The 25,747-nt window shown below is 37.9% G+C and overlaps 1 protein-coding gene across 1 annotated transcript; it reads right to left on the bottom strand.

The window, feature by feature from the left end:
- Positions 1-497: 497 nt before the first annotated feature.
- Positions 498-1,907, bottom strand: LOC308650100 (peptidyl-prolyl cis-trans isomerase-like). Its single transcript, XM_081296045.1, has one exon. It carries the CDS (start codon positions 1,898-1,900, stop codon positions 1,277-1,279), a length of 624 nt encoding a protein of 207 aa, XP_081152171.1. The 5' UTR covers positions 1,901-1,907; the 3' UTR covers positions 498-1,276.
- Between the last annotated feature and the right edge of the window lie 23,840 nt (positions 1,908-25,747).

Below are 25,747 nucleotides of genomic sequence, written 5' to 3'. Positions count from 1 at the left end.
GTAGTACTGAGTATTGAATCTGGGATCTGGAGCTATGGTGTGCATGATAGGCAAGCACTTTACCACTGAGCTACATTCCCAACCTTGCTTATTTCTTACTTGACATATTATTATTTCCCAAGTAGTAATTGTTTAATTGACACATAGGAATCATTAATATTTATTGGTTAAAATAAAATGTTTTGATATATGTGCAGTAGAAACATACATTCCTTCATTTATCATTTCTAGTGAAAACACTCAAAATGATTTCTTTTAACTTTTTAGAAATACACAGTACATTATTGTTATTTATAGTCATCCTTCTTGCCATAGAACTGAACTGGATAGTATTTTTAATAGCACAGTGCTTAGTAAATAACTTTGTATTTTTTGTTTAATTGTTTTAAAATATTTATAGAACAAATCCTTAGTTACGGGTTTGTCTTTTTTTTTTTTTGTAGAAAATAGGATTTATTATCACATTTAAGGTGAACACTAAATGTTCTAGAAATCTTTTATATACATCATCAGTAGTTTCAATTTATTCAACACACATAAAAAGCAAAGCCCACCAGGAAATACTTTCCTCCTGAGGACAGGGCACTTACAAGCCACTTCCATTTTTGACACAGTGATTCACATTGACTTGGCACAGCTAGCAATAGGTTTGTTCCCAGAGTCACCTGCTTCCACCCGCAGACCCTCCTCAAAAATGAGAGCAGCAAACCAATGGGATTCACAGTGATGGAAGGAAAGGCATCTTGGAAGCTTCTACAAAAGCTCTGAGTTATGTCTCAAAGGTCAGGCTCTCAGGTTCTGAGTCCTGTGCCACCAACTCAGTCACATCACAGCATGTTATAGTGTCACAGCTTCATTTCTAGGCAATTTTATAAAATTATTACAATTAGGAAGACAACACTGAACAGGTATCACAGCCCTTTTGCAGCAAGTGGCTGTCCCCCAGGTCAAGGATAAGGTAGAAACCTTCACTGGACGCTGACCTGTCACCACCACCCATGACACAGATGAACTTGGGCTGGGCGATCATCAGCAATGCTTGATGAGGGGTGTGTGGCCTGATGTCATATTAGATGCCCAGAAATGGGGTCGTGAGGGGGGAACATCAGGAGAGTGCCCTGGGGTCCTGCGGAGGGGCGTGTCCCCAAGCCTTCCTCAAGCTCACACACAATGACAGTGGAGCCAGCACTGGCAGCTCTTTGGGGCACCTCCACTAAGAGCCCTGGGCAGTAACCTGGGCAAGTCCTAGCTGCCGTCCCAGCACCTTGGCTGCGGGTTAGCTTAGCTGGCCACAGTCTGTGATGACAATCTTCTTGGATGTCTTCCCACTCTTAGAACCAAAAGATTCAATTTTCTTCACAACGTCCATGCCCTCTTTGACGTGGCCGAACACAACATGCTTGCCATCCAGCCAGTCTGTCTTTATGGTACAAATGAAGAACTGGGAGCCATTGGTGTTGGGGCCTGCATTTGCCATGGACAGAACACCTGGCCCTACATGCTTCAGCGTGAAGTTCTCGTCAGGAAGGCGGCTCCCGTGGATGGACTTGCCCCCAGTGCCATTGTGGTTGGTGAAGTCACCTGCCTGGCCCATGAAGGAAGGAATCACCCTGTGGAAGGTCGAGCCTTTGTAGCCGAAGCCCTTCTCACCAGTGCACAGGGCTCTGAAGTTCTCTGCTGCTTTTGGTACAACATCTGCTTTCAGCTCCAGCACCACGCGGCGAGTGGCTGCCCATCGGCGCCGACATCCAGGTACACAAGGGGGTTCCCGGAGGAGGAAGAGGGTGGGTTGTGGGCGCCGCCACTGCTGCAGGTGCGGGCCGCCGAGAGGCGCAGCGGCGCGGAGCGAGGGACCGGGAGCAGGCCAGACAGGCGGGAGCCGCAACGGCAGCGCCAACATTGCGGGCGCGATTCGGGTTTGTCTTTTTGATAGAGATGCTGCTCGCCAAATACTGAAGTAATTTTTGTTGCCAACGAGAATGCTTCTTTTCTTATATTCTTATTAACATTGAATGTTATATCTCTTTTAGCTTTATCTCTGCCTATCGAATCAAAACTTGTTACTTCAAGGTTTTAGTTAATACATATTTAATTATAAGTATGTTATAATTAGTAAGTGAAGATTAGCTCATTTTTATATATTTTTGTTCATATTTTACTTAGGAAAATGTAAATATATATTCAGGGAATAATGAGTGAGGTAGTTTGAAACTGAGTGAGTTACAGTGTAGAGATGCAGGGGCCAGATTCTGATCAAAGAATATGTACTTCCATCTAAAGACAATGAATTAATTAAAGGGTTTGTATAAAGGTAATAAACAGTTCATCAAATCTATTGTAATTTAGAAACTAGATGAGACCTCAGGCTATGTGTGGTGGTAGTCATGTAATGGTAGGCACTATCTCAAACAAGAATTAGAGGAGATTTGAGTGAACAGACTATGTAAAAATCAGTAAGGTCTAAGGTGATGTGGCCTAAGCTGAGGGTAGTAGTAGATGATATTCTTAACAAAAGCATGAAAACTTAGAGAAACTGATTTGGAGGGTAAAGCTGGATGGAGGTATATGATTCTGTTTTAGACATTATAAATCAAATGAACAACTATTGGTTGAGTGCTGACAATGTGTTGGCACCATGTGCTTGCTTTTATATGTCATGTTGTTCTAAGTGCTTTAAAATTTCTGATCTTTAGTGTGAGAAAAAGTTGAAAAAATTGGTATTCTTTTTTTGGAGGGTGATAAGAAGAAAGGGGCAAATATGTTGTCACGTACAACATTAAGATTTTAAGGATTCTTATGTCAGGTACACCCAAGTTCTAGTTCTAATTTCATTTCTACTTAGTTTTGTGGACTTGGGTAATGTTTGACCCCTAAATCTCAGTTCCTTTCTATCTACAATGTGAATAATAGCACTAATTATCCCAAAGAATTGTTGCAATAAATGGAAAATTCCATGGAAGAATGTTCAGTATAAGTCCTTGTATTCAAGATGATGATGATGATGATGATGATGATTTAGTACTGGGGATTTAATTCAGGGGCATTTGACCACTGAGCCACATCCTCAGCCCTATTTTGTATTTTATTTAGAGACAGGGTCTCATTGAGTTGCTTAGCCTCTCACTTTTGCTGAGACTGGTTTTGAACTCGAGATGCTGTCCCACCTCAGCCTCCCCAGCCGCTGGGATTACAGGCATGTGCCACCAGTCCAGCTTAATTATTGCTTTAATTAGTGACTTGTGATTGGGAAAAACTGATTAAACATTTTCAGTTCTCCCCTCTAGTTTCCCCTGAAAAGGATTCTGGGTCTGCTCACTTGGCTTCATTCCTCCTCCACCTTACAAAGGGTTCTGACATTTCCAGAGAGCATTTTAAGCATTTTAAGTCAGGAGAACAAGTGCAGATATGGAAAGAACCAGGCCAGTGGGCTGGTTCTCAGGAGGAAATCTATGCATGCTAAGGGGGCATCTCTCGGGAAGCTATGATTTATGGGAAGGCTCCGAAGCATCATATACAGACAGAAATGAAGAGTGAGGAAGAACCAGGAGGAAGAGGAAGAGTTTAAAAATAAATGACAACAAACTCTGGGTTGAGAAATTGGATCTTAGGGAATAAGAGTTTTTAGAGACATGAAGGGAGGAAGAGAATCATATATAAAGGGATTCTGCTATGTTGTGGGCTATGCATTTGGTTCTCCTTTGTATGTTTTTTTTTTTTTTTTTTTGTACTGGGAATTGAACCCAGGGGGAGCTTAACCATAAAATATAAAAAATAACTTAACATCCCCAGTTCTTTTTTTATATTTTATTTGGAAACAGGATCTTGCTGAGTTGCTTAGGGCCTTGCTAAGTTGTAGAGGATGGTTTTGAACCAGCAATCCTCTTGCCTCAGCCTCCCAAGATGCTGGGATTACAGGCATGTGCCACTGTGCCTGGTATTTTCATGATACTGAATGAATGTTAAGTAAAGAATTTGTATAGAGCTTGTATTTTATTGTATGTTGTATGCCAGTGTTCTTGCTGCTGGTGCAGCCCAGCAGGAGCAAAGGGTAATTGGCAAGGCACCCCTGGATCCACTTTTGTCTGTATACTATTAACTAACAACCCAGTGCCAGCACACAGCATGTACCAAGTAGATATTCAATTTTTTGAAAGAAGAGTGATACCAGGCTGAGCTCTGTTTTCTCTTCTTTTTAGTTCTCTTATTGGAAGCACCATCATTTTTCTGATTCCTCCGCTGTGCTCCCAAATGAAACATTTGACATCATCTACTACCCAGTAATATTGTAATAATCTATCACCAAATCCTATCCGTGCTTATTTAGTAAACTTTTCTTCACTCCCACTGTGATTACTCTGGTACAAGGGCAACTTTCAGAAGTTATCTTCCGTTAGGCAGGTAGCAGGGCTATCTGCTGTGGGGCAACAGCATGTGGTTGACCTTTAGGAACCTTTAAGAGCTGGGGTTTAAAGAGGAGCAGTACATAACATCACTCAGAATTCCTTGTCTTAATTCTGATTAAATTGAAATGGACAAGGAAGTCCAGCTGGGGAGGATCTGAATGTTAGTTTTGTTTTGTTTTTTGTTTTTTTTTAACTGCTGGAGCTATTGGGACACTTGTATGGGTATGTGATAAAGATATTAAACCCTATAAATCTTGAACCCATAAACAGGCCAGTTTTCCCTCCCACATGCCTGTACTATAGCAGGCCACTTCCCAAAAGGCAGATTTGTAAAATTTTAGTTGTGTTAAGAATAGAGAATAACGTGTGCTCCTTTGGTGGATTGTTCCCAAGAAAGGAAGAAGGGTACGGGAGGAATCTCAACTCAGCTTGTCCAGTGCTTGCTCCCAAATTTATCAATATAATAATGTGCTGAGTTTCCCTCTACTTCTGTCTCATGGCCTGAATATTTATATCCCCCCACCAAATTCATGTGAAATCCTCAGCCCCCAGGTGATGGTGTTAGGAGGTAGGGTCTTGGGAGCCGATTGCCTCACGAGCAGCAAACTCACGAGTGAGGTAAGTGTCCTTTTAAAACAGGCCTCAGAGGGTCTCTTGCCTTTCTGCCATGTGAGGTTAAGGGAAGCACAACTATAAAGAAGAAGCCCCCATCTTACACTGAGCCTCCTGGTGCTTCTATCTTGGACTTCCCGGGCTCCAGAAGTGTAAGAAACACGTTTCTGTTGCTTACTGGTTCCCCAGTTTATGACATTGTACTATGGAAGACTGAAGGGACCAAAACACTCTACCATAGTCTTAGTATATAGAATATCTTCATTGCTTTTAACCCTTTGGGTTTAATCATTTAGCTTATGCTCATTGGGAAGTGTGGCTTTTCCTTTTGGGAGAAAAATGAGCTTTTTGAGACAGGTTTCTCTCTTTGTGGGGCTAGTCTCCTCTTACCAATTTTTAAACATTTTGGAACAAGGCCCTGAAATAAGTCAGATCAGTTTACTGTCTAAATTAACATTTTGCATCTAAGGATGATGATAGTCCAAAATTCCTTGTCCAAGTTTTGCAATGAGATTCAATGATACATTAAGACTTTTTGGTAGAAAACTATCACACAGAGATATCCCAAATTTGAATATAAGTGCTTTCTAATTATTGAATTTGGGGGAATTGCCACAGATTTTAAGTCCCAAATCAAATTATACCACTTAAGTAATATTAATTATTTTATTTATTTGTTTTTATGTGGTGCTGAGGATCGAATCCAGTGCCTCACATGTGCCAGGCATGTGTTGTACCATTGAGCCACAATCCCAGTCTAGAGTCAATTTTTTTCCACTAGCATCTGTGATCAGAGTTTTTCACTATAATATGTATGACTCTTTCAGTTGTTTTAGTTAAGTCTTAAATCTTGCTTTAAATGAAAACACTTATGAAAGAGTTAGTAGAACAAAATATTATCTGAGCGTCAATCCTACATTCATGCAATTTGAAAAACGGGTTGGTTCCTATCTCCTAGAGTAGTTGTCCCAAGAAGTGCATTCCCAGATCCTTAAATTTAGTGTTCCTAAGGTCTTAATAGTAATTTTAGAGAAGGAAGTTAGATGTAGATTTTTTGGGGGGAGGTTCACACCTCAAATGATTCCCATACATAATTTTAGTTCTTTCAAATCCATGACTAGTGTCATAGTTTGGATCTGAAATGTCCCTTGAAGGTCCATGTATTAAAGATTTGGTTTCCAGCCTGTGGGAGATGGTAGGATCTTTAAGATATAAGGCCTAGTGGGAGAAACTTAGGTCACTAGGTATGTGTACTCCTACTGAAATTCCAGCCCCTCCCTGCCCGTCTCTCTGCTTTCTGACTGCTGTGAGGTAGGCAGTTTCCTTTACCACATGCTTCCACCATGATGTGCTACCTCACCCCAGGCCCCAAAACAAAGGCCAACTAAATATGAACTGAAAACTCCAAAACTCTGCGCCAAAATAAACCTTTCCTCTTTTTTAGTTCGTTATCTTAGGTATTTTCTTATGGTAACAGAAAGCTGACTAATTTAAACAATGAACTTGAAAGACTGCAATATCTTCTAGAAGGAATTCATTTTGGCATTATCTCATGATCAGATTTAGGGATCCAGGTCCTTTGTACATTTTTCCAAGTTCAGAAATTATGATGGTGGTAACTTTGGCCCATGGGTCTCATTTCAGGTGCTTTATTTTCCTTTTGCATATTTAAACCTTTTTAATTTCTGTTTTCCCCTTTGAGTCTTGTACGTCCAGCATCCTAGACCTTAGTGAGGATGACTGTACCTACAGGTACAGAGTTCCAATATCTTGTGAACAGGCATTTTCTCATTTTGTATCTTTTCATTTCTATGTGATATAAATTGCATGACTCCGGAAACCTGCTGAGAGGGAAGTTTTCCACTGGTACCTATTTAAGAATTACTCTTAATAGATTTCAAAACTGAAATTACTTTTGATTATTCTGAAAGCTCTGCCCCTTAGGGGCCTGCACGTTGAAACGTTATACTTGTCTTTTAAAAAAATTATTTCTTATGCTCAGTTTTCAAATGTTCCAGGTCTTGAGTAACAATATTTTCTTCCACATCTTGTTCTGCACCTGTAGGGTGTTTGTCTCTAATTTTATTTCCCTTTCTTGTATTTCACCTTCAGAGAGGCCCTGTTGAATTTTAAACTCCATCATAAAATTGTTTCCTTTCATTCTCTGACACTGTTTCATGTAATTGCATTTTCCCTCAAGATTATTTTTGTTGAATAATCCAGATTTTTCCTCCAGATTTTTGTAGATGCTGATAGTGATATCATCTAGACTCATCAAAACAGCTACTTCTTATATAAATATTGTTCAAGTTAAACTCTTTGATAATCCCACCCAGGAGATATTCTCCCATCAGACCAACATCTAACACAGATTTGTGCTTTTTCCTGGCTCTGTTTTCATATGCCCCACCTTTGGTGTGTGCTTCCAGGGCACTCTGAAACTCACCTAATAATTCTTGGAATTATTCCTTGTGATGATGCACACTATGTGCCCTCCAAGCTATGCAGATTTTTATTTTCTTTACCAACTTAATGTATCTATCATAACCCTAAGGAGTTGTTCTCCAATTACTTTTGCAATAAGTTCTATATTTGCAAAAACTCTTCATTAAGAAGCCACCTCTTTCCCCCCGCATCCTGGCCAACATTTATTGTTGCTTGTATTCTTGATAATTGCTATTCTGACTGGAGTGAGATGAAATCTTAGTGTAGTTTTAATTTGCATTTTTCTTATTACTAGAGATGTTGAACATTTTTTCATATATTTGTTGACCAATCATATTTCTTCTTCTATGAAGTATCTTAGCCCATTTATTGATTTTTTTTTTTGGTGTGAAGTTTTTGTGAGTTCTTTATATTGAAGCTGTATCTGAGGTGCAGGTGACAAGGTTTTTCTCCCAATTCTGTAGGCTCTCTCTTCACGTTCTTGCTTGTTTCTTTTGCTGTGAAGAAGCTTTTTAGTTTGATTCCATCCCATTTATTGATTCCTTTTTTTAAAAGTTTTTTGTAGTTGTAGATGGACAGAATGACTTTATTTGTTTATTTTATATGGTGCTAAGGATTGAACTCAGGGCCTCACAAATGCTAGGCAAGCCCCCTGCCACTCTACTACCTTGCTACATCCTCATCCCTTTTTAAAGTTTTTGTTTTGATAGAGGGTGTTACTAAGTTATCAGGCTGTCCTTGAAATTGTGATCCTCTTGGAGCAGTTTTCTGAGGAGCTGGGATTACAGGCACTTTACTGATTGACAGGTGATTACATTCTTGGCTCTTTACTGATTTTCTGTATGCTCATTCTATCAAGACAGATTTCAAGGCTGAAATCTCTAAACATAATTGTGAATTTTTCTATTTCTTTTATAGTTCTTTCAGTTTTTGCTCTATGTAATTTCATATACTCATGTATGAGATACATAAAAAACTTACAATTATCATATTATCTTAATGAATTTATCCCTTTATCATTGTGAAATGAATCTTTGAATTGTTGGTAATATTCTTTGCTTAGCAATCTACTGTGTTATTTAGTGTTTTATCACTATAATGAAATGCCAGAAGCTGCTAATTTATAAAGAGGAAAAGGTTATCTTAGAATTTTAGATGTTTAGAATCCAAGATTTCCTAGACTCCATTGGTTTGGCCTCTAGTGAAGGCAGTGGATGGTGCTGCATTCTGGCTCATTGCTGACAGGTCCTAATTGAAACTGGTTTTTCAGAATTTATGGTCAGTGATCTCCAGTCTTAATCATCATGCTTTCTTAGGCATGATGGTCAATCTGATTTGTCAACTTCATTGGATTAAGAGATGTCCAAGATTTAGAGGCTTCTGAGTGTGTTAATGTGGGTGTTTCTAGAAAGATTGCCATATGGGGCAGCAGACTGACACAGAGACCACACTGAGTGTGGGCTGCATAGTCCAATAAGTTGGGGGCATATATGGAATGAAAGCTGGAAGAACAAGGAAGCAGCAGCAAGTAAAAATTCAGTTCTTGAGTGGATTCTTCGATTGCTGCTGTGATCACCTGAGATCATAGATCTCCAGATCCTTCTTGCTTCCAAAGTAGACTCTTGACCAGTGACTCTCCAGGGAGTTTCCAGGCCTTCAGTTCTGGACTGGGGCTGCATCATTGATGTCTCTTGTTTTGAGGCTCAGTTTCTTATCCTGAGCAGCTACTAGTTCTTCCTGCTGTCCAGCCTGCTGATGGCCATTATGGAACTATGCAGCTTCTGGTTGTGTAAGCCAATCTAATAAATAAACCCCCTTATGTTGTTTTATATATATTTTATATACATATATGTGTATATATATATATACACAAATATCCCCCCATTGGTTCTGTTCCTCTAGAGAACCCTTATTAATACGTCTGAGAATCTCTAGTCTGTGTTGTTTGTGTAGGGCTTTTCTTAAGATGTCTTAATAATTAGGTCCTCCTGAGCAAACATCTTTGTCTTCCCCTGATTTATCTATTTTCCTCCTGATGTAAGAAGAATAGTTTATATGGCTGAGGTCAGGCAAAGGTCCCAAATAGCTATACTTTTTAGACCTTGCAATGCCATTGAAGCAGAGCTGTTGATCAATTTATTTGCTCTGTATAATTTTCATAAACTCCTGATCCACTGCTCATGTCTAATAACTGTCTAACAGTTTTAATTGATATTTTCTTTACTATTGATTGTATTGTTCCTTTGCATGCTTTGTGATTTTTTTTGTTGTTGTTGATTGTCAGACATCAGGAATTTAACCTTGTATGTTTTTTGAACATTTTTTTTTCTTATAAATATTCTTGAACTTTTCTTCTGGACAACTGTTAAGTTACTTGGAAACATATTAATATCTTTATATTTTCTATGTAAAATTTGTTAGATAGAACCAGAACAGCCTTTCCTAGGACTTATTTTGCCCCACTACTTGGGCAAAACTCTTCTGAGTAGTCTCCTCAGTAACCCATGAACCATGAGGTTTTGCACTCTGGGTAGGGGAACAGTAACGGTCTCAGTTTCTTTGTAAATTCCAATAATATTCCCTCTGTTTCTTTCTGATGGTTCTTTCTCTAGCCATAGGTAGCACTTTAGATATCCTATGATAATGTATACTTGTTTGGAGAGTGGAGGAAAACTCTGCAGAGCTCTGGAGAACTCTCTGTGTGAAGTTCCATGCTCTCTACTACTCTGCTTTGCAAACTCCAGCTACCAGTGGTTCCTGGGAAATTCACCTGTCTTTCTGCAATATGGCTCTTTTTTTCTTCCCTGGGCCATGGCCAGAAATCTCTCTCCAGGCTAGAGTTGGGCAATGGTATGGCTTATCTCATTTGTTTTTCATCTCTCAGGATCACTTTTCTTCATTGCTTCATGCTTAGTGTTACAAAATCCATCATTATATCCTATATTTTATCTGAGGATTTAGTTGTTTCAGGTAGAACATTAAATCAATTCCCTGTTACTATATCTTGGTTGAATGTGGAAGTCTTAGCATAGATTCATTTCTTTCTATGGTTCTTCTCCTTTTTAATTTTGCAATTATGTGGCAAGTACTTTTTTGTGTCGCTATAAATATGGATATTTATGTATTGCTATAGTATGCTGACTTTAAACTTTTTGGGATAAATACTGAGGAGGTACATGTGTATTGGTGAACATTTTCTTTTCTTTTCTCTTTCTCTCTCTCTCTCTCTTTTTGGTACCAAGGATTTTGAAAACATGGGATGCTTAACCACTGAACCACATCCCTAGCTTTTTCTATATATATTATTTAGAGATGGGATCTCTCTGAGTTGCTTAGGGCCTCTCTAAGTTGTTGAGGCTGGTTTTGAGCAATCCCCCTGCCTCAGCCTCCTGAGCCACTGGGATTACAGGTGTATACCACCATGCACGCCTTAAATATATTTCTCTTGGGAATATAAATAGTAATTGGATGGTTGGGTAACAGAGTATATAAAGCTATATACATATAGCTTTAATAAACAGTGCTGTTTGGTTTTCATAAGGTTTGATACCAATTTTGACTCTTACCAGCAATGTACGATTTTTTTGTTTCACATTATTGTCATACATTTTGTACATATTAAATTTTATCTATTTAATTTTATCAAGGCTAGTGTATATGCAGTCATATTTTATTGTAGTTTTCATTTTCTTTCTTTCTTTCTTTCTTTTTCTTTTTTCTTTTTGGTACTAGGGATTAAGCCCAAGGGCACTTTACCACTGAGTCACATCCCCAGCCCTTTTATTTTTTATTTTGAGACAGGGTCTCACTAAGTTGCTTAGGGCCTTGCTTAGTTGCTGAGGCTGACCTTGTACTAGTGATCCTCTTGTCTCAGGCTCCCAAGTTGCTAGGATTACTGGCAAGCACCACCACACCAGACAATTTTCTTTCTTTCTTTTTGAGAAAAAGGAAAAAGAAGGTTTGTTGTTTTGCTAGAAAAGGAGAAACACAGAGGACTCCTGTCCTAAAGGATAGGATTCTCCCCATTATCAGGAACAGGGGTTTTTAAAAGAACTGATTCAGCAATTTTTATTTTTAAAAAAATTAATTTATTTATTTATTCTAATTAGGTATATATGACAGTAGAAGCATTTTGACTCATTGTACACAGTTGCAGCACAACTTTTCATTTCTCTGGTCGTACACAATGTAGTGTCTCATCTTTCATATGTGTATTGGGCATTTGGCTATCCTCTTTTGTGAAGTGTTTTCTATTGAAATATCATAATTTTTGCATGAATTTGTGTGTTCTTTGTATGTTACAAATATTATCATTTTGTAATGTCTTGTGAATATCTCCTGTAACTCTGGTTATTTCCATTATAGAGGCTGCAAAATCCTAGCTGTAGGCTGTAAGCTGGAGAACCAGGAGAGTGATACCATAATTCAATCAAAATTCCAAAGCCTGTGTGAACCACTAAGAACCAGGAGAGTTAATGGTGCCAGGTTCTGGTCCAAGCCTGAAGGTCAGAGAACAGGAGCGCCAATGTCAGAGGTAGGAGAAGACAAATGCTTCAGTTCAAACAGAGAAAGTGAATTTACTCTTCTCTTTCCCCTGGCTGCCTTTTTATCCTGTACAGAGCCTCAGTGAATTGAATGATAACTGCCCACATTTGTGAGAATCTCCTTTTTTATTCAGTGTTTTGATTCTAAATGCTAATCTCTTCTGGAAAAACCTTCACAGACACATCCATAAATAATGCTTTGCTAACTCAGTCCAGTCAAGTTACACATAAAAGTAACCATCACTCTTTTAATTATCCTTTAATGAACAGAAATTCTTAACTGTGTTATAGTCTAATTTATGATTATTTCTTCATCATTAGTAGATTTTGTGTCTGGATTAAAGTTTTCTTGCCCATCTCAAGGTCATGAAGATATTCTTTTATGTTTTTGATTCTTTGGGGTTTTAATTATTTTATATTCATTGCTTAGTTACTTTAGAGTATTACTCACAGACCTGTAAACTTCTTGAGGCAGGCACTGTACTGCACTTACATATAAATCTCCAACACTTAGAACATTGTGTAGTACATAGTCATATAAAAAAATGAACGATCAGATGACCCCAGCTCTGCTATTTATATGATGATCTTGAGCAAGTCATGTAACTTTGCCTCAACTTGTACTTCATTAACAAATTTGAAGCACTTTTTTTAAGTTTCAAAAATATATAAAAAGGATTTTGACAGTACTCAGTAACTACATTGTAATTACAACTACATTAGCTGGACAGGGAAAAGATAGAAAAATAATTGCCTGAGTGTTCTGAACAATTAAAAGTATGGAAGTTTCTTTTTTTCATCTTTTTTTTTACTAAAGTGATGATATTTTCTCTCTCCTTCCCTCCCCCTTTCTCTCATTTTTTTCCCTTATTATTTAGAGAATTAGCATAGTACAAAGAAAATTACCTTCAATTTTGGAATTGATCAATTCAACAACAATTATATTTTAAACATCTACTGTATGCTTAATTTTTTAGCAACTCATAAATGAATTAAACTATGTTCATATTGATAATATTTAAGTGAATGAATATATTAATTGATCTCTCCTGTTTCCTCAACTCTAAAATGGAGCTGTGTTAAAATAGGCCTACTGAAAATGAAGTAATGATTGCCAAGTTCCTAGAACATAATATATGCTTATGAAGTTATCAACAAATTATTTTTGGTACATAACTAATTTTCAATATGTTTTGAAAATATACTATACTCCAGTTGAGCAAAAGTTACTTCCACATTTGATACAGTTGTATACTACCCATTAGTCTGTCCTTTGAGCTACCAAAGCAGGTATATGCCAGTAACCAGAAACCAGATATAAGCTGCAGAATGTCCTTATAAAGCTGGAGAACTTTATACACGTCTTCAATCCCATGGTACTTTACGAACCAAAGTCTATCATGAACATGAAGAAAAGGCAAAGGGAGTGTTCAGCCTGCAGCAGATTTTTCTTTCTTAGTTTGTATTCGTTCTATTTCATAATAGTAATATGAGAGCCAAGCAAAATGATTTCTGGTTGATTTGTACAGTACTTGGAAATCACTTTGCTTTTGGCCGTGGGCCTTGCAATCGTCACCTGAGGTAGGGTTTGTGATAACCACTCAGAAAAGTGTGCCCAGCAGGTTGTCATGCTAAATAATCTAGTTTTGTTATTTCACTCAGCAGTAATGTGGCTTTGAGGAAGATGAGCTTAATGCCAAACACTCTTTTCTCAAGTAAAGCAAAGTTCAGGTTTTAAAGGAATAGTTTCTCACTTTGAGAGGTTTCTGATCATTGAATATTATGTGGATGTCTGCTTTTTCAGTATGATAAAAGAGCAAACAATATTTTCATTTTCTTACAAAGCAGAAGGAGGTTCTGAATTGAAAGTGAATTTTGAAGATTTTTCTCAACATTTTCATGTTTGTCAACTGAGGTTTTTGGTAACTGAATATATGACTGTTGGGAACTAATACATATAGCTAACATGTGGGGTTTTGGAGGGGTGTCAGGAGCTCATAGATTATCTGAGCCAGACACTTTCGTTGATGATAGATTGATTTCTATGAGGGCAACATGACTAGTTCTCTGTAGGTGCCAGTTAGTGTCACACAGAAGCACACACTGTTCCTTGGCACAGGCTTCCTTCAAATCTCTGGTTAGCTATCCCTTACATACTTCTTCAAAATTGAAGGTTGGAACTAATATCTATTATTGGAAATCAACTCAGAGTTGCATCTAATGACAATTCTGTGGAATTTCATCTATGAAATCATCTTACCATTAATTATCCCTTCTAGTAGGGAAATATGGGGGGAATGATAAAAGCCATTAAATACATATTCAGAAAATGGTGCATTGAGTAATTTAGGGATTTTTCTAAATAGTTTTATTAGTTATTTGTGCATCAGTGATATCTTTTTTTGAGTGGGGAGGGTACCAGGGATTGAACTCTGGGGCACTCAACCACTGAGCCACATCCCCAGCCCTGTTTTATATTTTATTTAGAGACAGGGTCTCACTGAGTTGCTTTGTGCCTTGCTTTTGCTGAGGCTGGCTTTGAACTTAAGATCCTCCTGCGTCAGCCTCTGGAGCTACTGGGATTACAGGCATGCTCCACTGTGCTCAGGTGCTCTGTGATATCTTAATAAAACATCATGGTGATTTCATAGCTTAGCTTATTAAAATCATCGTCTAATTGACATTTTTGGTTGACCACCTGCAATTGCTAGTGGCTGTAGAGTGCTGTGTCATGGTAGACTCTTTGGTATCAGAGGTCAGTAATATATACTTTCTAAAGTTACTGTAAAACTTGTACTTAATACCCTTAGCATCAGTAGAGGAACACAGTAATTGTTTAATCAATTAGGTTACTTTTCCTCTTGAGATTTTTATAAGTCTAGCAAGGGGGATTGATATATGTGCAGTCATTTTTGTCATTGCCATGAATATTGCAAATAGTATAACTATAAGAAAAAAGATCATCAATGCCAAAATTACTTAACAATGGAGAAACCATTCAACAGAGAAACAGCAATTTCTAATGTTAGTCAAAAATGCAAAATACATTCTTATCTTTTCACTAACTCAGTAGTCTGTATCCAGTCTCAAAACAACAAAACAGGAAACTAATAAGCTTTCTGATTAAATTAATTTTGTTAATTTTCTGAAGGTATTTAATAAGAAACTTTGTTGTTTATATCCCTATGTAATTTATTTAAAAATGCACACATAAAAAGTTCAAAGTAAAAAGTCAGCCTTCCTGTGTACATGAGAAACCAAGCAGGACTCAGTTTTTATCTTTCCTTTTTACTGATAAATTTCTCCTGAGGGCTTGGAAAGTCAGATGTTCCAACTTTTATTCTTCCTGTTTCATTATTGGAGCTTATTCTCCTCTGAGACTTGTGGAAAATAGAAAAGGTAGAGGAAGGATATATTGACCTGAACTGTAAATCCTAGTTCTTCTGTGTAAGACATTTTTCTTACCATCTCTTGATTTATTTCCATGACAAGCATCCAATAAATGCTTTACACAAAGCCATGTTAGTTTTAAAGCACTTTTTTTGGATTTTTGGTGGGGAAGGGTGAAATTCATGTGGGTTGTTGCTGGAACAAGCTGTGATTTGAGACTCTGGAATTCTCCTATGATTTTTAACCCACTGTGCCTCTCAGGGTTGAACATGCTTGTGTCATTGTTGATATCCGTTTGACTTATCTTCAAAAGGAATTGAAATCCAAAGACAAAATGAGCTTCCAGCTTGTTAGACCACCCCTTTGGCAATTTGGGATGCAGAATTATCCTTTTGAAATAGTACTGAATCATGACTACACAAACTAATTAGTTCTGTGCTCCTGGGAAGTGTTAAAGTTTTAATTTCTTATAAAACCCCATGAAACTTCTCCTTGATGGTAGTAGTTCTCCAGGAGCATTACTAAGGTGACAATATATCTGAGCTGTATCCATTTTATACATTTTGATAGCTACTCAACATCATTTAGATTCTCCATATCCTTTCAAATGGATATTGCTACTTAACTGTTTCTTGAATTTGTTCCCAGTGAATAGCTTTAGTAGCTATTATATTTCACTCCAGGAAGATCTCAGTTTTAGAAGTGAAAATGAATTAGCTATACCTTGTAATGAAGCTTAGTAAGATGCTGGAATATAGAATGATGTATGTACAAATGATTACCATAAAATTACTGTTAAATTTGGTCTTAGCCCTGGGATCATAGGTAAAGAATAAATAAACTTTTGTGGTAAACAAACCATTGAAGTAGAAGATATAACATTTGGTTCCAAGGCTTAAAACTGGCACAAATTTGCTTTACGGCCCTGCTTAGTTAATAGATCTATCTGTTTTCAGTATTGTCACCTATAAAATTACTGTATTCCACATGTTTCCCTCACTACTTTAACATTATGGTTTAGGTTGTGTGTAAAGATCATCAAATTTCCTGCTGGTGAAAAGCCCAGAAACATCCTTGAGTACAAAAGCTTTAGTTTGAAATGATGTTAGAAACTAGGACAAAAAACAAGAGTCAAGGCATCCTTGAATATGGCAGTTGTATATTGGTATAACACGGGAGAAAATGTTATACCAGCACAAGGGAAACCAGAGGGTTCAAAGTCTGAGCTGTCTTTGCTTAAGACACTGATAAAAGCCTGAAGTGTAGGGCAAGTGAATGAACAAAAGGACCAATTTAAGGCAGCATCTCCAAGAAAATTTCAATAGTTGGGGTAATACTGTCTGCCCAGTTCCTTACACCCTTATGGTTCAGGTAATATCAAACCTCATTTGTTTCAGGTTTAAAATAAAACAGGAATATAGCTCATATAAATTGAGTCTGGGAAAATAGAGTAGCAGAATTCATCCTTAAATGTGTACATCAGACCAATTTTTGTCTTTCATTTACAATTTTTAATGAAGATAGTTTTTTTTAATATACCATTGAATTTGGGCACAGATTGATATTAAGGTCACATAGTGTAAAGCATAACTTAAATTGATAATTGTCCTATTGATGGCCTCTTAATTCATGAAAAGTACTGTGGATAATGTCAATGTTTTGAACATCCATGAAGGATGACCTGAAGTTGAGAACATAAGCTAGAAATTTGATTTATTTACAAAAGGAAAGGATAAATTCTCATTGAGATTCCCCCCCCTCTGGATTTATAGATACATTAGAGATAACAGAGAATACCCACATGACTTCTATAAATGAAAAATGAAGCAGCTTCTAGGCTAAGTGATTAATTGAAGTACCTAGTGGATACATTCACTTGAAGATAACGCCATCAATATGTCTGCTGAACCCTCTCTCCTGCTTTGCAGTCCCTCTTGCATTTCTAATATCTTTTAGGCATCCAAGGTTAAAATTCAAAATCCATCCTTCACTTCTTGCTTTTCTTGTAGCCAGGCAGGTTCTAAGCCCCACTGATTCTCCAACTAAAATGTATCTGGCATCTAACCTATTTTTCCATGACTGTTGTCATCCTAACCAGCTCCCCATATATGCTCCCCATACTGCTCATTGCCTTCTTCATTAATTCTTGACATACTTTAATAAGATGAATGCCGCAGTCTGGCTGCAGCAAAATAACCGGGGGGTGACGAGCAACTTGTGTACATTGATACAGCAGGAGTGGGAGCCGTTTATTGTTGGACAAGAGGGGTATATATACATTCCACACAGCTTATCTTAATTAACATAAACTAGATACAGCAGTCAACCAATAAGAAATCTCCACACTTAATGGCTCACTGGCATTACTTCATAAACCACTCCCTCTGCAAAATGCCAGGCGCCATCTTGTTTATAGACTCTAGCAGATGAAGATTCCTTCTTATTAACTTTCTACAAATCTGTTTATCAACTCTGAATTTCATGTTTTGAAAAGTTCTAGTGATTAACAAACTGTATTTATAAGTTTGTATGATATTTAGCTAATTTATCTATTTTTATAAACCCAAGATATATTCCCATACAACTTTTAGAATTTATATTTCTTACTAAGTTTCCCTACTAAGAATTAATTGCTGTGATTAATTGCTCTTCTCTTTGAATTCGTAAGTACTGGTTGATTTCTTGACCCATACATGAGATCTGACGTTCCTAATAGCATTTTAATCTTAATTATAGGATCTCTCTTTAATAGATTTCAGGTTCCCAAAGACACCATTGCTATCTTATACCGCACTTCCTTTGGTATTTTAGAGTCTGCTTTCACCCTTTCTTTATATTCTTATTACCCAAATGTTGGTTTATTTATGAGGAGCTCTGGAGATGACAACAAATGAAGCAGGAATTCCAGAGAGCAGAAACTAGAAGTGGAAGGCTTCATTCGAAATAAGAAACATAGATACTGGAGATATAGACAAAGCTACACACTCCATGGACAGACACATCGATATAAAATAGAAGAGGAATTGGGGTAGGGGTTATAAAAGATGGCTCATAGAGAAGAGAATAAGAAGGTTGTAAGAAAATTGTGGGAGAAGCTGGAATCAGTGCCAGCAGTAGAATTTTGAATATCATCTAGCCCTGGGAACTTGTTATTCAAAAATGGCCCTTAGTCTAGTAGCATGGACATCATCTGGGAACTTATTAGAAATGCAGATCCTGAAGCTGCACTCTTCTTAGTGACAAGATCTTTAGGTGATTTGTTTTTGGAAAGGACTAGCCTAGAAGACCCATTTATTTTTGGACATCTCTGAATTGAGTATTCAGGGATGACATTGAAGATATCCAATAATAAAGCTGAGTTGATTATAACAGCAGGTTGAAAATTTACATTTATTTCCCCAATGGTTTCTTAGTGCTTCAAACAACAAAATAGATCTTTTATAGACTTTCACAAAGTTTGGGATAGAGGTGATTTGAGCTCAATGTGTGTTAGAATAATATTTTTCAAATAGCAAACTGTGCCTTAGAACGGGTTGGGTGGAGAATAAATGAAATAATCTAACTATGGGCAAACCAGAGTTTTTGAGAGTCTGTTCATGTACTTAGAATCTGTAACTTTTTTGACCTTAAATCTATTCTTCCCAGTTTTTAGTGCCTCGGGACATGAAAACAGTTGGCCATCTGGTTTTACTAAACACTTTCTCACGTACGAGGACAAGATGTATTACTTGGAGCTGCTAGGAAGTGCACTGTGGAAGAATTTAGGACACTTCTCTATACAAACTATTTCTCAGGGATAAAGAACTTGGCCCGAATCAAAAGTTAAAGAAAATTCTGTTGGGAGTACTTCTGATTCTTTCTTCATGTGCCTTAGGTATCTGTAGATGCCATATAAATGAGCATTTAATTAATTACAGAAGGTATCTGACAGTTTGAGCTACACTTGACCACTCACCCACCCTTCCCTTAATAGAATTTAAAAGTTTGCTATCCAAATTTTTGGTAAAAGTTTCTGGTTTTATTTTTCTTGTTATTTTACCATTAAATTAGAGATGATACTTGGCTAGATAAAACTATGTTACTTACCAAGAAAAAAATTAATCACATATTGAAAAAGAATAACTATAAATTTCTGATAAAAGATTAACTATAAATTTCTGATAAAACATTAACTGTGTTGTTCAACTGAAAAGGAACAACATGAAATTATCGAAAGTAACATAATTCACTGTAATGTGCTAAGCGTGTTGCATTCACTGTAGTGATAACAAACATAAAAACCTTTTGACATTTCTAACTTTATACTTAAAAGAAATGTTTCCTTTCCTCCTCCCCATAATTTGATCTTACTAGTCTCTAGCAGACATTATTTTTCCTGAGGATCCCTTTAAAATTTGTCATAGGATGCTTTGATCACAGTTAATAGCAGCACAGAACTATAAGGTCAAACTGCCCATTTATATTTAGAAGGATAGATCGAAACAGATGTCAGCTGGCATATATATTTGTCCAGCCACAGGCAAGATTACTCAGCAAATACTTAGTAGATTGTGTTTCTTTATTTTTGTATTTTATCCAATAGTTTATTTAACTGGTAATTTGCTTTTGAGGCAGCATCATACAGGCATTTGTCAAAACATTGACCATTGCAAGATATTAACCAGTTGCTAAATTTTAGATGTAATTCAACCAGAGAAACAAATATTTAAACTGAGGGTCAAAAGAATTAGGAAAAATTGTCACATAATGTCCTCAAATTCACCAAGACCAGAGAAGATGTATTTACAGAGAATTCGTGACTTTCAGGACTCCTCACACACAGCTTTATGTTGTTCACAATATCTACCACAATACCTTGTACTTTTGGGGCACTGAATACATGTATAAGGATACACTTATGATTATTGGATGCTTTTTGTCACATGTGTTTGCGAATGAGCCAGGGTTTGCCCTCCATATCCCCCATAGTTTCCAGGAATATTCCAAACATACTTAGAAGAAGAGAAATGCTTTTATTTGGATGGTCAGTTTTGAATACAGTAGGTAGGTATCTCTCTCAGATTGAAATATAAAATGACAAACAGCTGTGGTCAGAGTGAACCATGCTAGAAGACTGAATCTGAGTGATCAGAAATGCCTTTCAGCAGTAGGAGCAACAACCACTGGAACCAGATTCAAGCCAAATGTGATAGGTCTTACACTGAAAAAGGATCATTATTTGTGATTTAAAACAATAAACAAACACAGAACACCTAAAGAGAAGGAGGCACCCTGCTATAATTTGGATCTGGAATGTTGCCCAAAGGTCATGTGTTGAAAGCTTGGACCCCAATGTAACAGCATTCAGAACGGACTCTACAGAAAGGTGAATTGAATCCTGGGCTCTAACCTCATCTGTGGATCAATCCACTGATGGGTTCACGATTGGACAGGACTATTGGGAGTTGGTAAAAACTGTGGGCGGTAGGGCCTAGTTGGAGGGTAGGTCATTGGAGTTGATTCCCTGGAAGGGTACATCATATTCCTCAGTCCTTTCTTCCCCTCACCTGATCTCCGTGATCTCCATGAGTTGATCCCCTGATCTCCATGAGTTGAGCAGCTCTGTTTTGAAGCCAGGCTCTCTGCCATGGTAATCTGCCTCACTTTAGGCCACAGCAATGGAGCCTGAAATTGAACCAAAATAAATATTTACTCATTTAATTTTCTCAGGTATGTTGTCAAAGTGATGAAAAAGTCTTCTAACACACACACACACACACACACACACACACACACAGGAGGAATGGTCTAAAGGGAGAAAAGGACACTTGGTATTGTTGATGCCTTCTTCAACAGTAGACACAGCTGGGGTACAGCGTGGATTCGCACTTCAGCAGATGCTAAAAGGGGCTTAAATTTTTATATTAGTCTTTTATGAGGAGAGATTGACTAACACAGGCCTGATTTCTCTCTCAGATTTGGAGATGAATAAGAAGGACCAAGAAGATTTCCTTTTCTAGCACAGGACACAAATGCAGTCACTAGTTTCTGATACCAATCTGAGTAATTATGTCTACTTGCTCTATCTTGAAGGCAAGAGACATTATGAGGTGATTAATATAATCCTTAGAATCTATTTAACCATTAATTTTCCAAAAATTCTGCCTTTTTTTGAATTTTATTTCTGCCACCTTGAGGTTTTGTTCCCTGAACAGACATATAGAAAGAACAGCTCAAGGAAAAGAGTCTCCTGAATATGGGCTCTGGGAAGAGAGTAATGGGAGCAAACCCAAACCCCTTCTAAAGGGTAATGAGGAAAATGATCCTAAACAAAACAAAAAGCAAATATGAACAAAGTGGCAGCAGGCTCTATTTGTTGGCCACTTTCTCTGCACCAGCCATCAGGTGAGAACTACACACTATGTTCTCATTTACTGTTCAACTCATGCTTGTGAGAGAGGTTTTCTAAATGCATTCTGTCAGTTTAGCTCCAAAATTGCTTTGGTCCCAATTGGTATGTCTGTTACAGCCCACGTGCTTCATCTCTTTGCTTTGTCCCCAACTCTACAAAACTGCCTCCTCATTAACTTGTTGGATTTTAAACACCTTGGAAACCAGGGCCTTATCTTAACTCCTTCTGATCTTTAGAGGTATGGGAATTAAATTTAGGATTGTTACTCCATCGTAGAAAATTTCTCAACTTTTTATTTCACTCTGTACTGTTTAAACCTGGATGATATTTGGCATTGATAAACAACAATAGGTTAAGTGAACATCAACCTGTTGGCTCTAAAACAAATTTTCTTAAGTGAAATTTAAGTGGAATTTTTGAGCACTTCAATAAACTCAATCAGAATTAACAAGGACCAAATAATATTAAAATGAACTCGAAAATTTATAGATTAACAGCAAAAATTTATTTTTGGAAAGGGTAAAGATGGTTCTTTAGTGACATTTAATCCATATTATAATTTGAATTCTGAGAATGATTAAGACTTTGTGATGGTTAATTTTATATGTTCACTCGTCCGGGCTACGATGCCCAGACACTTGGCCAACTTTTATTCTGGGTGTGTCTGTGCTGGTGTTATGGGGTGAGATTTACTTTTGAATCGGGGACTTTTAGTTAAATAGATTCCATTCTGTAATGGAGAGAGACCTCACCTCATCAACCGAATGCAACTGAATGGGACAAAAAGCCCACCTCCCCCAGACAAGAGGGAACTGTCCAGTGAACTACCTTTGGATTTCATCTACAACATTGATTCTTCCTGGCTCCACAGCACACTGCCTTGGGACTCAAACTAGAACACTTTCCTGGATCTCTAGCTCCTCCCAGCCAACCCTGCCCAATCCTGTGAGCCAATAGCTGACAGGCAAGTGCAGGGAAGAAGCAGAGGCCCTGCAGGGGGTGAGTGTGTGCTACTGGATGCCAGCCCCTGGTCAAAGCGCAGGACAGGCTTCTGAGTTTACAGGCAGGAAGGGATGATTAGTGTTGGTGGAGCCCCAGGAACCCCGTGCTCTGAGGAATTCTGAGCGCTTGGGTCATAATTGACCCCGGCAATGCCAGAGGACGTTCGGGGCAGAGAAGTGGATGGTGATGGACGCGCTTTTCAGAGCTGGTCCGATGGATCACTGAAGTGGCCACGATGTGGTCCTGGTTTGGAGGCCTGGGCTCAGGCTTGGGCCACTTCTTGGGTCAGGTGGGGAGCAGCTTGGCTTTCCTCACCGGCCATAGCTCCAGCTTCGCCAGGGAAATGCTTCTGGGTGACTTAGGAGACCCAGAAGCAGCTTTACATCATTGTTGGAGAAAGGAAATGGAAACTACTGATTCCACACTAAGATGTGAGAATGAAAGACTGAAAGAGTATTGTACTGACCTGGAAGAAAAGCATGAAGCATCAGAGCTACAAATAAACCATCAGTCTGTAAGTTACCAAAACCAACTGCAACAGAAAGAGGTAGAGATCAGCCATCTTAAAGCAGGACAGATTGTACTGCAAGATCAAATGTTCCAACTACAGGCAGCCGCTCAATCAGTACACTCGGGAGCTTGTGGTGTGCCAACAACAACTGCACCGGCTCCGTTCGGTTCCCTGATCAGTAGTCATTTTTCAGCCTTTCGTGATGACGACATGGACTCTAGTGACATAATCTCATCACGACAAGAAACAAACAGATTATCAACTGAAGCTGCAAAACATGAATCTGAAGTTGGCCACTCGAGGCAGATTGCTGAGGCTCAGGGAACACACCATTCTGACTCAAGTGAAATCTGCAAAGTACAAAATACTATCAAGACTCTTCAACCAAACCAAAGTCCAGACATATATGATCATCAGCATGAAATTTCAGTTTGGGAGCAGAGTTCTACTGTGGCAGAAAAGGGAAACATCCTTCCTCAGAGCTCAGAAGTGGAAGAAGTGTTCAGGCTTCAACAAGCCCTGGCTGATGCGGAGAAGGAAATCGTGAGACTAAATGGTTTAAACCAGGATAACCGTCTTGCTGAAGACCATCTGAAACTTAAAATGCATGCTGAAGCTTTAGAAAAAGAGAAGGCATCATTGAGTCAAGAAAAAGAGGAACTTCAGATGTCACTGTCAAAATTGAGCTGTGACTACCAAGTCATGAAAAACAGAGCTTCAACAGACATGAATTTGAATGTACAATTACTAGACTTAAAACTTCACTTGAAGGCAAAGGAGGAAGAACTGAATCAGACTATCAATGAAAAGAAAATGCTGATAGCTGAGTTAGAAGAACTGGATCATCAGAATCAGGAAGCTACAAAGTGCATGATTTTGATACAAGAGGAGCTATCAAAACAACAAAATGAAGGAGACCTTGTCATCAAGAAGTTGGAACAAGATCTAGATGATGAAAAAAAGAGAGTTCATCAACTTGAGGATGATCAAATGAACATATCCCAAGAGTTGCATGTGCAGAAGGAGAAGTTAACTGAGAACGCACAGAGCCTCAGTGATTTGCATTTAACTAAGCAGAAGCTTGAAGGTAAAGTAGAAGATTTAGTAGATCAGCTAAATCAGTCACAAAAAAATAGTTTAAACATCCAGCAGGAAAACCTTGGGCTTAAGGATCACATTAGACAACTTGAAGATGAGCTGTCTGGATTTAAGAGCAAGTATCAAACTTCTCTGAATGAAGACTCTAACAGTCATTGTAAGGATGACATGCTTAAAGAACGAGAAGCTGAAGTTAGCAACTTAAGGCAAAATCTTTCTGAAGAGGAACAGCTCAATGAAAATTTAAAGAAAGTTGCTGTTGAACTCAAAACGGAAAATGAAATGTTGATTTTAGCACGTGACGATGTAAGGCGTAAGTTGGAAGAATCTATTGCTGCTTACAATCAAATCTCTCAAGAAAAAGACACTATCACGGAGACTCTCAAAAGAGACAAAGAAGAGATTGAAGCCAAACTGCACCAGGCAGAAAAAAGACTGTTGGAAGAAGCAAATAATCACAGGCAGACTATTCAGGAACTCTCCAATGCACATAATTTGAATACCTCTGCCTTAAAGCTGAAACACGAATGTGTAGTTCAACTCAGTCAAGAGAAGGACTTAGAGATAGCAGGACTCAAAAAGAATATTGAGCAAATGACTGCTGATGAAAAAGAAACTGATGAAATTTCGGCATCTTATGTAGACGAACAGGAGTGATTGATACAAGTCATAAATGAGAAAGAAGTTTTTATTGAAAAACTCGAAGAAAAAAGCTCACAACTACAAAAGGATTTAGATAAGTGTTCTCAGGCCTTAGGAGAAAATGAAACTTTAAGGCAATCCATTGTAGAAAGGACAGAAGTCTTACCTACATGAAAGCAGAAAACAACTATCTGCGAGTAGAATTGGAAATACTTAGGGAACAGCACAATCAAGCTGTACCAGTGGCTGAGCCTACAGCTCTTGATGCTGTCACAGAGCTAGAATTGGAGGTATCTCAACTGAATATAGTCAAAAATCATCTGGAAGATGAAATTCAAGACCATCTGAATATCATTGAAAACCAGAACCAGCGTAAAATGCAACTACTTCAGTCTTTACAGGAGCAGAAGGAGGAAATGGATGAATTTAAGTACAAATATGAGCAGATGAATGCTGCGCATAGCCAGTTAATTTTAGAAAAAGAGGAGGAAATTAAGAACTTGCAGAAGACTATTGAAGAACTAAAAGCCCAGTTGCCTGGAGAGAAAGGAGATGCTCAAACATTGAATTCTGATATTTTTCAAGAGACCAAAGTAAAAATCCTAAGAAAAAAAGAGGTTCAACACTTACGGGACCAAGAATTACGCCTAAACCGGGAGCTAGAAAGGCTACGCAGCCATCTCTTGGAATCAGAAGAGTCTTACACCCA

Source organism: Spermophilus citellus (genome assembly GCF_964194105.1).
Source record: "Spermophilus citellus genome assembly, chromosome: 5".
NCBI lineage: Eukaryota > Metazoa > Chordata > Mammalia > Rodentia > Sciuridae > Spermophilus > Spermophilus citellus.
This window is presented reverse-complemented; position numbering and strand designations above follow the sequence as displayed.